Source organism: Oncorhynchus mykiss, chromosome 17 (assembly GCF_057628025.1).
Source record: "Oncorhynchus mykiss isolate SJ-2025 chromosome 17, ASM5762802v1, whole genome shotgun sequence".
Taxonomy (NCBI): Eukaryota; Metazoa; Chordata; class Actinopteri; order Salmoniformes; family Salmonidae; genus Oncorhynchus; species Oncorhynchus mykiss.
In genome coordinates this window covers 9,259,841-9,273,828 of record NC_143038.1, presented here as the reverse complement: position 1 = coordinate 9,273,828, position 13,988 = coordinate 9,259,841, and the positions used below count along the sequence as shown (strand labels likewise).

Genomic DNA, 13,988 nt, shown 5'->3' with positions numbered 1-13,988 from the left:
AAAACTTGGATCTTGTGCTGTTCCACTTCAAATATACATAACATGTTAGCAGTGACTTAAAATCTGTCACTACCTAAAACCAGACATTCTAGAACACATTCTATAGTGAACTCTCATATTAAAGAGCGAGCAGAAACAGCCAGTTGGGCAGGGAAAGTGGGCGAGGTCAGGTGTGTTGCCATGGGAGTGGACAAACCAGTTTATGTCTGGAGGGTGTGTACCTATCTACCCACCTGCTTGACAAGCTTGTCACTCCGTCCAAACCACATACACATCAAAGAAACAGGACTGGCAAAACACCAACGCCCCTCTCTCTCTCTCCCAGTCTCTGTCACTGCTCACAAACAAGGGACATCTCTCCCACACACACACACACACACCGTCCTCCTCCATCTCTCCCTAGTTTCCCCTTTAGTCTGAGCCCTCAAGATGCCCGCCAAGTCGATCAGCACCCAAGGGGATGGGAAGACTTTTGAGCAGCTGAGGCAGGAGTGTTTACAGAAGAAGAGACTGTTTGAGGACCCAGACTTCCCTGCCTGCGACTCATCCCTCTACTACAGCCAGAGCGTGCCCATCAACTTTGAATGGAAGAGGCCTGGGGTAAGCTATAGTACAAATGGTCTACTACGAGGGCGCTAATGGGACAAATACAGTAAGTGGTAATTACAGTGTAATTAGAATACTTGTAGTTGATCGTTGAGAAGGAATGGCCTGGGTGGGGTCTCTGTTGTAGGTAGATTGTGCTAATTTGATCTGAAGGCAAGACACTATACAATGTTAAAGTATAGAAGACTATAATCCTTATATTTACCTTATTCACATTATATCAAACCTCATGACCTGGCCAGTTCTGTCTGTTGATGACAAGCTTTTATCCAACCATCCCTTTAAAACCAGTACTGTAAGAAAGGAATGTATTAGCTGATACTTTTATTTGGCTAATATCAAATTCCCTTTCTGCAGTGCTTCATGTCTTGAAACGTGGAACTTTAACATGTCCTATGTACACAAATGAAGCTAGAGATGCTGTACATGCCTGTCTCACGTGTAGGGCACAGTCTTCTGGAATGTAGCCTTGAAGCATGCATTGAATGTTATCTCTCTGTTGACTTTGCTGGGAGTGGTGGTTATGTGCTCAGAGAGGTTAGCTAATCTTAGGAGTTTACGCTAGCCAGTTTTCACTCATTGTATATCCACAACAACTTTCACACTGTGCATTTCAATACATACCGCTGACCACACACTGCCATTGAGAGTGAGTGCCTTGCCAAGGTTGATACAGCAGTGTGTAACGAATAAGATCTGTGATCAACCATTAAAACTAGCATACCTCAAACCTCCAAGAAAACCATCCCTCCCTGTAACATTAGATACTAAAATGGGAAAGATCCAACTAAGATCCTATTTATGATCCTTACAGATTTTTCTCTTGGGTGACCCTTGTGAATGAATACCTGTACCGCCTCTCTGTGTTTCTGCGTTCCAGTGACTGGGGACTTTGACTGATTAAGACGCCAGGAATGTGAACACACCTACCCGAGGCGGCAGAGTCACTCCTAACCCCATCTCCGTTTAAACCTGTTTCTCCACTGTCACTAAGCCTCTTACACCTGCTCCTATTCTTTTACAGGAACTTTGCGAGAATCCCGAATTCATAGTCGGTGGGGCTGACAGGACAGACATATGTCAAGGAGCACTAGGTTTGTATACATAATGCTTCTTATATGATACAAATCGTATATCATACATCCATATCCAAACACTAGAAATAACAATGAGATATTTGTCTGGGGACCACAATAAAGCAGATTGCGGGCCTGAAAAGGCCCCCGGGCATTGAATTTAAAACTTAGACTCTAGCATCACATACGACAGCTAAGATGGGGGGTTATGTCCATGGCTTTCAGTGTGTAGGTCCTGACTCGCTAAATCTCTCTGTCTGTCACTGTCTGTGTCACCCAGGGGACTGCTGGCTCCTGGCAGCCATTGCCTCTCTGACCCTCCATAAGGAGACCCTGGCCAGAGTGGTGCCCAACGACCAGGGCTTTGACCGCAGCTACGCTGGCATCTTCCACTTCCAGGTAGAATCGCCCACCAAAAATCGTCCACTCTCAACTTTTATTGACAGAACATTGCATTTTATCTATATGACAATATTACATTATTCACAGAATGAATATTCACAGAATATTCACAGAGTCTTAAATGTTACTTTTTCTTGCCACTGTAACAATTATGTAAACCATTTGGAATTATCTGGATTTCTGAATTAATTTGACATACAATTTGACCTGATCTTCATCTAAGTCACAACAACAGACAAACACAGTGTGCTTAAACTAATAACACACAAATGATTGTGTTTTTCTTGTCTATATTGAATACATAATTTAAGCATTCACAGTGTAAGTTGGAAAAAGTACAGTGCCTTGCGAAAGTATTCGGCCCCCTTGAACTTTGCGACCTTTTGCCACATTTCAGGCTTCAAACATAAAGATATAAAACTGTATTTTTTTGTGAAGAATCAACAACAAGTGGGACACAATCATGAAGTGGAACGACATTTATTGGATATTTCAAACATTTTTAACAAATCAAAAACTGAAAAATTGGGCGTGCAAAATTATTCAGCCCCTTTACTTTCAGTGCAGCAAACTCTCTCCAGAAGTTCAGTGAGAATCTCTGAATGATCCAATGTTGACCTAAATGACTAATGATGATAAATACAATCCACCTGTGTGTAATCAAGTCTCAGTATAAATGCACCTGCACTGTGATAGTCTCAGAGGTCCGTCAAAAGCGCAGAGAGCATCATGAAGAACAAGGAACACACCAGGCAGGTCCGAGATACTGTTGTGAAGAAGTTTAAAGCCGGATTTGGATACAAAAAGATTTCCCAAGCTTTAAACATCCCAAGGAGCACTGTGCAAGCGATAATATTGAAATGGAAGGAGCATCAGACCACTGCAAATCTACCAAGACCTGGCCGTCCCTCTAAACTTTCAGCTCATACAAGGAGAAGACTGATCAGAGATGCAGCCAAGAGGCCCATGATCACTCTGGATGAACTGCAGAGATCTACAGCTGAGGTGGGAGACTCTGTCCATAGGACAACAATCAGTCGTATATTGCACAAATCTGGCCTTTATGGAAGAGTGGCAAAAAGAAAGCCATTTCTTAAAGTGTCGTTTAAAGTTTGCCACAAGCCACCTGGGAGACACACCAAACATGTGGAAGAAGGTGCTCTGGTCAGATGAAACCAAAATTGAACTTTTTGGCAACAATGCAAAACGTTATGTTTGGCGTAAAAGCAACACAGCTCATCACCCTGAACACACTATCCCCACTGTCAAACATGGTGGTGGCAGCATCATGGTTTGGGCCTGCTTTTCTTCAGCAGGGACAGGGAATATGGTTAAAATTGATGGGAAGATGGATGGAGCCAAATACAGGACCATTCTGGAAGAAAACCTGATGGAGTCTGCAAAAGACCTGAGACTGGGACGGAGATTTGTCTTCCAACAAGACAATGATCCAAAACATAAAGCAAAATCTACAATGGAATGGTTCAAAAATAAACATATCCAGGTGTTAGAATGGCCAAGTCAAAGTCCAGACCTGAATCCAATCGAGAATCTGTGGAAAGAACTGAAAACTGCTGTTCACAAATGCTCACCATCCAACCTCACTGAGCTCGAGCTGTTTTGCAAGGAGGAATGGGAAAAAATGTCAGTCTCTCGATGTGCAAAACTGATAGAGACATACCCCAAGCGACTTACAGCTGTAATCGCAGCAAAAGGTGGCGCTACAAAGTATTAACTTAAGGGGGCTGAATAATTTTGCACGCCCAATTTTTAAGTTTTTGAATTGTTAAAAAAGTTTGAAATATCCAATAAATGTCGTTCCACTTCATGATTGTGTCCCACTTGTTGTTGATTCTTCACAAAAATATACAGTTTTATATCTTTATGTTTGAAGCCGGAAATGTGGCAAAAGGTCGCAAAGTTCATGGGGGCCGAATACTTTCGCAAGGCACTGTATGTGAACCCCTAAGCTAATGACTTCTCCAGAAGCTAATTGGAGTCAGGCGTCAACTAACCTGGAGTCGAATCAATGAGGCGAGATTAGAGATATTGATTAGAGCTGCCCTGCCCAATAAAAAATTCACAAGAAGCGTTTCCGGATGTGAAACATGCCACGAACAAAAGAAATCTCAGAAGACCTAAGATTAAGAAATGTTGCCATGCATGAAGCTGGAAAGGGTTACAAAAGTATTTCTAAAAGTCAGTCCACAGTAAGACAAATTGTCTATAAATGGAGAAATGTCATCACTGTTGCTACTCTCCCTAGGAGTGGCCGTCCTGCAAAGATGACTGCAAGAGCACAGAATGCTCAATAAGGTTAAGAAGAATCCTAGAGTGTCAGCTAAAGACTTACAGAAATCTTTGGAAGATGCTAACATCTCTGTTGACGAGTCTACGATACGTAAAACACTGTACAAGAATGGTGCTCATGGGAGGACACCATGGAAAAAGCCACTGCTGTCCAAAAAAACATTGCTGCACGTCTGAAGTTCGCAAAAGAGCACCTGGATGTTCCACAGCGCTACTGGCAAAATATTTTGTGGATGAAACTAAAGTTGTGTTGTTTGGAAGGAATACACAACACTATGTGTGGAGAAAAAAAGGCACAGCACACCAACATCAAAATCTCATCCCAACTGTAAACTATGGTGGAGGGAGCATCATGGTTTGGGGCTGCATCAGGGCCTGGACAGCTTGCAGGAGAATGTAAGGCTATCTGTCCGCCAATTAAAGCTCAACAGAAGTTAGGTGATGCAACAGGACAACAACCCAAAAGACAGAAGTAAATCAACACCAGATTGGCTTGAACAGAAGAAAATACGCCTTCTGGTGTGGCCCAGTCAGTCCTGACCTCAACCCGATTGAGATGCTGTGGCATGACCTCGAGCACGGTTCACACTAGACATCCCAAGAATAGTGTGGAACTGAAACAGTTTTGTAAAGAGGAATGGTCCAAAATTCCCCCTGACCGTTGTGCAGGTCTGATCCGCAACTACAGAAAATGTTTGTTTGAGGTTATTGCTGCCAAAGGAGGGTCAACCTGTTATTAAATCCAAGGGTTCACATATTTTTTCCAACCTGCACTGTGAATATTTACACGGTGTGTTCAATAGACATTAACAATTAATTGTTTGCGTGTTATTAGTTTAAGCAGGCTGTTTGTCTATTGTTGTGATTTAGAGGAAGATCAGATAAAATGTTATGACCAATATCTGCAGAAATCCAGGTAATTCCAAAGGGTTCACATACTTTTTCTTCCCACTGTACATAGTACTTACTGTATTGACATCAGTGATTACACAATTATTTAGTTAAAGGAAGTCATCCGTAATTATAAACTGGGTGGTTCGAGCCATGAACTCCACGTTGCGTCGTGCCTGGATACAGCCCTTAGCCATGGTATATTGGCCTCATACCTCACCGCCTCGGGCCTTATTGCTTAAGTATAGTCTCTCTCCTCCAGTTCTGGCAGCACAACAGATGGCTGGACGTGGTGGTGGATGACCGACTGCCTGCTGTGAGGAACCGCCTGGTGCTGCTCCACTCTGCCTCCAACAACGAGTTTTGGAGCGCACTGTTGGAGAAGGCCTATGCCAAGTATGTGTAACTTGTAAACTTTGAAAAGTACAGGTATAACATTTATGCAAAACTCAAATAGGTGTTTTGTACAACTATTGTCACTTATCGCCACGTTTGCTTGATAGTGTGTAGTTCATGTAAAACATGAGTATTGGATGATTGTAACCAATTTTTCACCAAATGCATGCAGACACTCCGCAAAGCTTGGATTCATTTTCAGATGCCTGCTATTTGACGGCAATTATATCCCTAGTTAACCCATTCCATCCCATTCCTTGTCCTGTCAGGTTGAACGGGAGCTATGAGTCCCTGAAGGGAGGCTCTACCCTGGAGGCCATGGAGGACTTCACCGGCGGTGTGGGGGAGACGTACGAGACCAAAAGTGCTCCAACTGACCTGTTCAACATCATGAAGAAGGCCTACGACAGAGGCTCAATGATGGGCTGCTCTATTGACGTAAGGGCCTCCAGACCAGTTTCAATGAAAGACCATTATACATGTGGTCCTTAGACACCAGGTCACGTATTTCCAAAGCTTCTCAGAATAGGAGTGCTGGTCAGATATAGGATCAGTTTTTGTTTTTTAGATTACAATGAATAAGATAATATAGACAGGATGAACCTGATCCTAGATCTGCACTCCAACTACTATTAGACACTTTGTGAATATGGGTCCAGGTTTGAGAGACATAGTCCTGGTCTTTTATGGCTGATACAATTTCTGTTTTTTCTTCTCTCCAGATCACCAGCTCTGCTGAGTCAGAGGCCCAGACAGCTTCAGGACTGGTGAAGGGACACGCCTACTCCATCACAGGCCTTGAGGAGGTTAACTACAGAGGGAAAAAGGTCAAGCTGATCCGGATCAGGAACCCTTGGGGACAGGTGGAATGGAACGGTGCCTGGAGTGATGAGTGAGTCCAGTTAATTTCCATCAAGTGTTGCTGAGATGAGTAGGAATAAAAACCAGCATACACTATGCATTATAGGAGAGTGGTTATTCTGTCATCTGTTCTCTCTCTTACAGGTCCAGGGAGTGGAATGTGATCGACAGTTCTGAGAAGAAACGCATTCTTCAGAACTCCATGGATGATGGTGAATTCTGGTTAGTAACAACAGCGATTGTAATAGTTTTACATCTGGCACTACATCAAAGTTTCCCGCATGTTCAACAGCAATAGGTTTTCCAGTGGCCTGGGGACCACTCGTGTATACAAGACTTTTCTGAATCAAAATGGTTGCTTATTTCAGGATGGAGTTTGAGGACTTCAAGGCCAACTACGACAAGATAGAGATCTGCAACCTGACGCCGGACTCTCTGACGGACGAAACCAAGCGGAAGTGGGAGGTGAACATGTTCGAGGGCAACTGGATCCGTGGCTCCACCGCAGGCGGCTGCCGGAACTTCATAGGTGAGAGGTTGCAGACCGAAATGTAATAAATAGACTTGACTTGATTCCCTATTCTACATGAGAGATGGACATGTATGTTCTACACTGTACATTTCTATCTGAGCTTTGTAATGTGACAGTCAGCTTGGTTCATACAAGTTTGATGACCCAGATAAAAGGAATGCCAATTGTATCTTTATGATGAATCCACTGTGCCAGAAGTGACCAACACTGATTCTGGAATGCCAGATAGTGTATGTAGGCTTTTGTTCCAGCCCAGCAACAATACAACCATTTAAACCTGTTTTCCCCCAGATACATTTTGGACCAACCCTCAGTTCAAGCTGACCCTGCTGCATGCTGACGATAATAATGATAAGTGCAGCGTGGTCATCGCTCTGATGCAGAAGAACCGCCGTGCGCTGAGGAAAGAGGGACTGGACCTGCAAACCATCGGCTTTGCTCTTTACGAGGTTAGAGGGACAACAGGCAAAGAGACCATATGCACAAACAATAGGAATACATTGGCTTTCAATTTCCTAGTACATGCTACCTATAGTTACTGTTATTGTGGTTCATCACAAAGTTCCCCATTAGAATTTGAAGGGTCTCTAAAAACATGTCCCTCCCTCTCTCTTCTCCCTCAGGCCCCTGCAGATGAGGACCATCTGGGGAAAGACTTCTTCCGGTACAATGGGTCCAAGGCTCGCAGTAAGACCTACATCAACGTGAGGGAGATCTCCGAGCGCTTCACCTTGCCCCCAGGGAACTACCTGCTGGTGCCCACCACCTTCCAGCCCCACGACGAGGCCGACTTCATCATACGCATCTTCTCTGAGAAGGCAGCCGGAACCATGTATGATATTTACGTTTGGGAGTATTGTCTGTGAATCAGTATTAGTTTCAAGCAGATAGGTTGAATGAAAGCCCTTGATGGCTGTAGCCAATCCACACTAAGATTTGTTTGACTTTTATTCAATGTAAGATTTGCTGGACAAGTTAATGTATGTGATAGAAAGCTAATCACAGGATGTTGTCATCAACAGGGAGATGGGAAACACAGTAGATGCTGATTTGCCCGATGTAAGTATTCTGCTATTGAATACCACAAAACTGCAATGCTCTTTACTTCCCGTTGATGATGTATTGTGATGTATCTCTCAGCCCCCAATGCCCAGTCTACCAGAGGAGGAGACGGATGAGGAGAAGGGACTGAGAAGAATGTTTGAAAAGATTGCTGGTTCGGTAAGAAAGTAAAAATATTATGAGAAATGAGGAGAGCTGTTTCTGCTAAACTGGCAATGTCACTGATTCAGATACTATGAGCATGTCGAAGGAAAACAGTAATGTCGTACCCCCTGGTCATAAGACTGTTAAATGGCTAACAACTACTGCTCTTCCTCTTATAATATCCCACTCCCACAGACGATCCACACACTCTACCCACTCTGACACACACACACCCTCACTGTCACTCTTACTCACACGCGCACACACTCACAGCCTTACTCACACACTCATTATTGACGCCACACACCCCCCCACACCTACGCTGCTGTTAAAATGATTAGTGATTAGATTTATTACTACCATTTACGCTGTGATGAATTGATTATTGATTTCCATTAGTATCTAGCTATTCCTGCTACTGGTCACTGTTACTCCTCTATACATGTATATATTACCATCGGTACTGTATATTACCACAATGTATTTATATATTCCTGCTACCAGTCACTTTTCAGCCCTGTTTACATGTATATCCTACAACCAGTCACTTTTCAGCCCTGTTTACATGTATATCCTACAACCAGTCACTTTTCAGCCCTGTTTACATGTATATCCTACTACCAGTCACTTTTCAGCCCTGTTTACATGTATATCCTACTACCAGTCACTTTTCAGCCCGCTTTACATGTATATCCTACAACCAGTCACTTTTCAGCCCTCTTTACATGTATATCCTACTACCAGTCACTTTTCAGCCCTGTTTACATGTATATCCTACTACCAGTCACTTTTCAGCCCTGTTTACATGTATATCCTACAACCAGTCACTTTTCAGCACTGTTTACATGTATATCCTACTACCAGTCACTTTTCAGCCCTGTTTACATGTATATCCTACTACCAGTCACTTTTCAGCCCTGTTTACATGTATATCCTACTACCAGTCACTTTTCAGCCCTGTTTACATGTATATCCTACTACCAGTCACTTTTCAGCCCTGTTTACATGTATATCCTACAACCAGTCACTTTTCAGCCCTGTTTACATGTATATCCTACTACCAGTCACTTTTCAGCCCTGTTTACATGTATATCCTACTACCAGTCACTTTTCAGCCCTGTTTACATGTATATCCTACTACCAGTCACTTTTTATGTATAAACCCACCTCAACCACTCCAGTACCCCTACACATTGAATAAGGTACTGGCACTCACCTGAAAGTGCTCTCAAACGTAAGAATTTCACTGTACTGGTTTACACCTGTTGTGTCCTGTGGCGAATAAACTTTGAAACGTGTGCGCCACTCATTGGTCATAGCCAGAATATCATATTTTGTCTATTGTGTCTTCTCCTTAGGACCAGGCCATCTCTGCCAGGGAGCTTCAGCAGGTGTTGAATGGAGTACTTAGCAGGAGTAAGCAGCCCTCCTCTTAAGTCACATCCATTGTGTGTTATTACAACTCCGACGTGAGCATAAAGAGCAATTCAGCGAATGTCATTTGAATACACGTCCACACGCACATAGGTTGACTCTTGACTCTTTAAAGCTTAAAAAAAAAAAACTTGCACACTCTGGATCTGTGATTACAGATTTTATAATATTATCGTGATTATTTTAAGGATTTGTTATGATGTTCCTCTCTCTTCCTTCAGGGAGAGAGATCAAGTTTGACGGTCTGAGTCTCAACACCTGCCACAGCATCATCAACCTGATGGATGTATCCTCTACCTGTCCTAAACGCCTATAATGAGGCTTTGGAAAATGCATTATTGTGATCAATATTGGAGTCATGCTTTTACAATATACACTATATATACAAAAATATGTGGACACACCTTCGAATTAGGGGATTTGGCTATTTCAGCCACACAGTTGCTGACAGGTGTATAAAATCAAGCACACAGTCATGCAATCTCCATAGACAAACATTCGAAGTAGAATGGCTTTACTGAAGAGCTCCGTGACTTTCACTGTCATAGGATGCCACCTTTCCAGCAAGTCAGTTCGTCAAATTTCTGCCCTGCTAGAGCTGCCTTGGTCAACTGTAAGTACTGTTATTGTGAAGTGGAAACGTCTAGGAGCAACAACGTCTCAGCCGTGAAGTGGTAGGTCACACAAGCTCACAGAACGGGATTGCCGAGTGCTGAAGCGTGTAAATTGTCTGTCCTCGGTTGCAACACTCACTACCGAGTTCCAAACTGCCTCTGGAAGCAACGTCAGCACAATGACTGTTCATCAGGAGTTTCATTAAAATAATTTCCATGGTCGAGCAGCCGCACACAGGCCAAGGATCGCAATGCCAAACATCGGCTGGAGTGATGTCAAGCTCGCCGCCACTGGACCCTGTTTTTCGTGGTTTGGGCTAGGCCTCTTAGTTCCAGTGAAGGGAAATCTTAATGCTACAGTCTACAATTACATTTTAGACAATTTTGTTTCTCCAACTTTGTGGCAACAGTTTGGGAAGGACCTTTGCTGTTTCAGCATGACAATGCCCCTGTGCACAAAGCGAGGTCCATACAGAAATGTTTTGTTGAGATTGGTGTGGAAGAACTTGACTGGCTTGCACAGAACCCTGACCTCAACCCCATCGAACACCTTTGGGAAGAATTGGAACGCCTACTGTGAGCCAGGCCTTATTGCCCTACATCAGTGCCCGTCCTCACTAATGCTCTTGTAGCTGAATGTAAGCAAGTCCCCACAGCAATGTTCCATCGAGTGGAAAGCCTTCCCAGAAGAGTGGAGGCTGTTATAGCAGCAAATTTAGGGACCAACTCAATATTAATGCCCATGATTTTGGAATAAGATGTTTGACGAGCATGTCCACATACTTTTGGTCATGTAGGCTACTTCCCTTGACAGATCAATCCAGGTTGACAATTCAGGGCAGCTTGAGTTCCAGGAGTTCAAGGTCTTCTGGGAAAAGATGAAGAAATGGATTGTAAGTACAGCATGACTACATTTTGCTGTCAGTTACAATATCATATACATTGTTATACAATAGCCTATGACGACAATTTAATATTGAACATGTGTGTGGATTGAAGGTGATAACGATGTCTATGGCGTTGGTTGCAGATGCTCTTCATTTCTTATGACACAGACCGGTCAGGGAAGATGTCCTCCTATGAGCTCCGCATAGCTCTCAAAGCAGCAGGTGAGAGACTACTGCGTGGTACATAGGGTTAGAACAAAATGCCTGCATAGAAGGTCATATCTCAATGGTAGAATGCTAGTGTTGAATCCTGTCTTTGATCTTGAAGGTCTCTTTCTCTGTGAGTACTCCCACACTCTCTCAAGAAGACATTTCAGGGGGCCAGAAAGACGAAGGCAAAGGTGTGACTTCAGGTGTGAATCAGAGCCTAACTAGTAACATTCTGTCTCCACCATCCAAGGCATGCATCTGAACACCAAGCTCCTCCAGCTGCTTGGCTTGAGGTTCGCTGATGAGAACTACGATATCGACTTTGATGACTACCTCACCTGCATCGTCCGCCTGGAAAATATGTTCAGTGAGTACCAAGGGACTGTACCTTATGGAATGTAGCTGGTCAAATAACTTGTATTTTCGTGGAACAAGTAAACACTCAGAGATGTTTAATGCTTTGGAGTTGTTGGACATACCCAATAATATGTCAAATCAAATTTTATTTGTCACATACACATAGTTAGCAGATGTTAATGCGAGTGTAGCGAAATGCTTGTGCTTCTAGTTCCGACAATGCAGTAATAACCAACAAGTAATCTAACAATTCCAAAACTACTGTCTTATACACACAAGTGTAGGGGGATAAAGAATATGTACATAAAGATAAATGAATGAGTGATGGTACAGAGCGGCATAGGCAAGATACAGTAGATGGTATCGAGTACAGTATATACATATGAGATGAGTATGTAAACAAAGTGGCATAGTTAAATTGGCTAGTGATACATGTATTACATAAAGATGCAGTAGATGATATAGAGTACAGTATATACGTATACATATGAGATGAATAATGTAGGGTATGTAAACATTATATTAGGTAGCATTGTTTAAAGTGGCTAGTGATATATTTTATATCATTTCTCATCGATTCCCATTATTAAAGTGGCTGGAGTTGAGTCAGTGTGTTGGCAGCAGCCACTCAATGTTAGTGGTGGCTGTTTAACAGTCTGATGGCCTTGAGATAGAAGCTGTTTTTCAGTCTCTCGGTCCCAGCTTTGATGCACCTGTACTGACCTCGCCTTCTGGATGATAGCGGGGTGACCAGGCAGTGGCTCGGGTGGTTGTTGTCCTTGATGATCTTTATGGCCTTCCTGTAACATTGGGTGGTGATGCGTTGTGCAGACCTCACTACCCTCTGGAGAGCCTTACGGTTGTGGGCGGAGCAGTTGCCGTACCAGGCGGTGATACAGCCCGCCAGGATGCTCTCGATTGTGCATCTGTAGAAGTTTGTGAGTGCTTTTGGTGACAAGCCGAATTTCTTCAGCCTCCTGAGGTTGAAGAGGCGCTACTGCACCTTTTTCGCGATGCTGTCTGTGTGGGAGAAGCAATTCAGTTTGTCTGTGATGTGTATGCCGAGGAACTTAAAACAGGCTTGGGATGCAATATGTGTTGCTTGCAAATGTTGGTTGTTGACAAAAAATATATACATTTGTCCTCCCCCAGGGGTGTTCCAAGCATTGGACAAAGGCCAGACAGGCCAGGTCAACATGAACATACTGCAGGTATAATAAAAATGTTTATAATATGAACATTACATTTTGTATAATAAGTGTATATGTTTCCACTGTAAAGTCCATCCGATGTGATGTGCCCACCAAGACATGATTTGCTTTTGATTATGAAATGACTTTTGTCTTTTCAGTTCCTCCTTCTGTCCATGAACGTCTGAAGAGGATCCAGCAGAAGAACAAAGTTAAATAACAGGCCTGGGATGCAATATGTGTTGCTTGCAAATACACTAATCTCGAGTCGTTCCTGCTGGGAACATATGCATATGCTATGTAGTAATAGCTATGTTTTAATGTTGTATGCCTTTGTCTGTTTTGAATTCACTCTGTTTTAAAACTAAACCAACATGATTGTGCCACAGTTTGGATCTTATGCCCATTGTATTTGACAATCAGGAGAATTTGTATTAAATTCTGTTTACAGAGATGCTCCAAAAATAAACAATGCACTGATCAAGTTTTAAAAGTTGTATCATGTTGACACCCTGTATCAGTTGATTTCTCAGTTTGGGATAAAACAAAATTAAAATATATTATGAAAATGTAATATCTGCTGTTTGTGTCTGATCTTTAGATTTCTCCGTAAATATTAAAATGTAGAATACTGTATCTCAGCATGTGTAAGAGGGAATTAAACAAATTGCCCTACTTAAATAACCAAATATTTTGGTGGATCTCCAATGAAGATATTGATTTTGGGCTCTATCACACGCTGCAAGATTCTTCACTTGGTGTTGAGGATTGTCGATACCACGCTGTCTCGAGAAAACAATGTGATTTCATGTAGCTAGAAGGAGCTGTGGCACAAAGCAGCCTCAAATATTTTCAGTCAGACTTTCAGGCTTGCCAGAGTTGAAATATCTAGCCAACATTTAGAATTGAATAACATTGCTTGTGAACGTCAGAGATGTAGCGATTTCACAATGTGGCTTTGATTAAAGGCAAGTACAAACGTATACTAGCAGTAGTCATCGCTCCTTCTCTAGAGT

At 42.8% G+C, this 13,988-nt stretch overlaps 1 protein-coding gene across 1 annotated transcript; it reads left to right on the top strand.

The window, feature by feature from the left end:
- The first annotated feature begins 202 nt into the window (after positions 1-202).
- LOC110493592 (calpain-9) lies at positions 203-13,546 on the top strand. Its single transcript, XM_021567952.3, has 19 exons — positions 203-600; positions 1,631-1,700; positions 1,963-2,081; positions 5,548-5,681; positions 5,951-6,119; positions 6,404-6,573; positions 6,687-6,764; positions 6,911-7,071; positions 7,366-7,523; positions 7,698-7,906; positions 8,097-8,133; positions 8,215-8,295; positions 9,639-9,696; positions 9,936-10,000; positions 11,153-11,221; positions 11,359-11,437; positions 11,676-11,792; positions 12,935-12,993; positions 13,134-13,546. The coding sequence occupies exons 1-19, from the start codon at positions 430-432 to the stop codon at positions 13,158-13,160; spliced, it is 2,031 nt and encodes a 676-aa protein (XP_021423627.1). The 5' UTR covers positions 203-429; the 3' UTR covers positions 13,161-13,546.
- Positions 13,547-13,988: the final 442 nt, after the last annotated feature.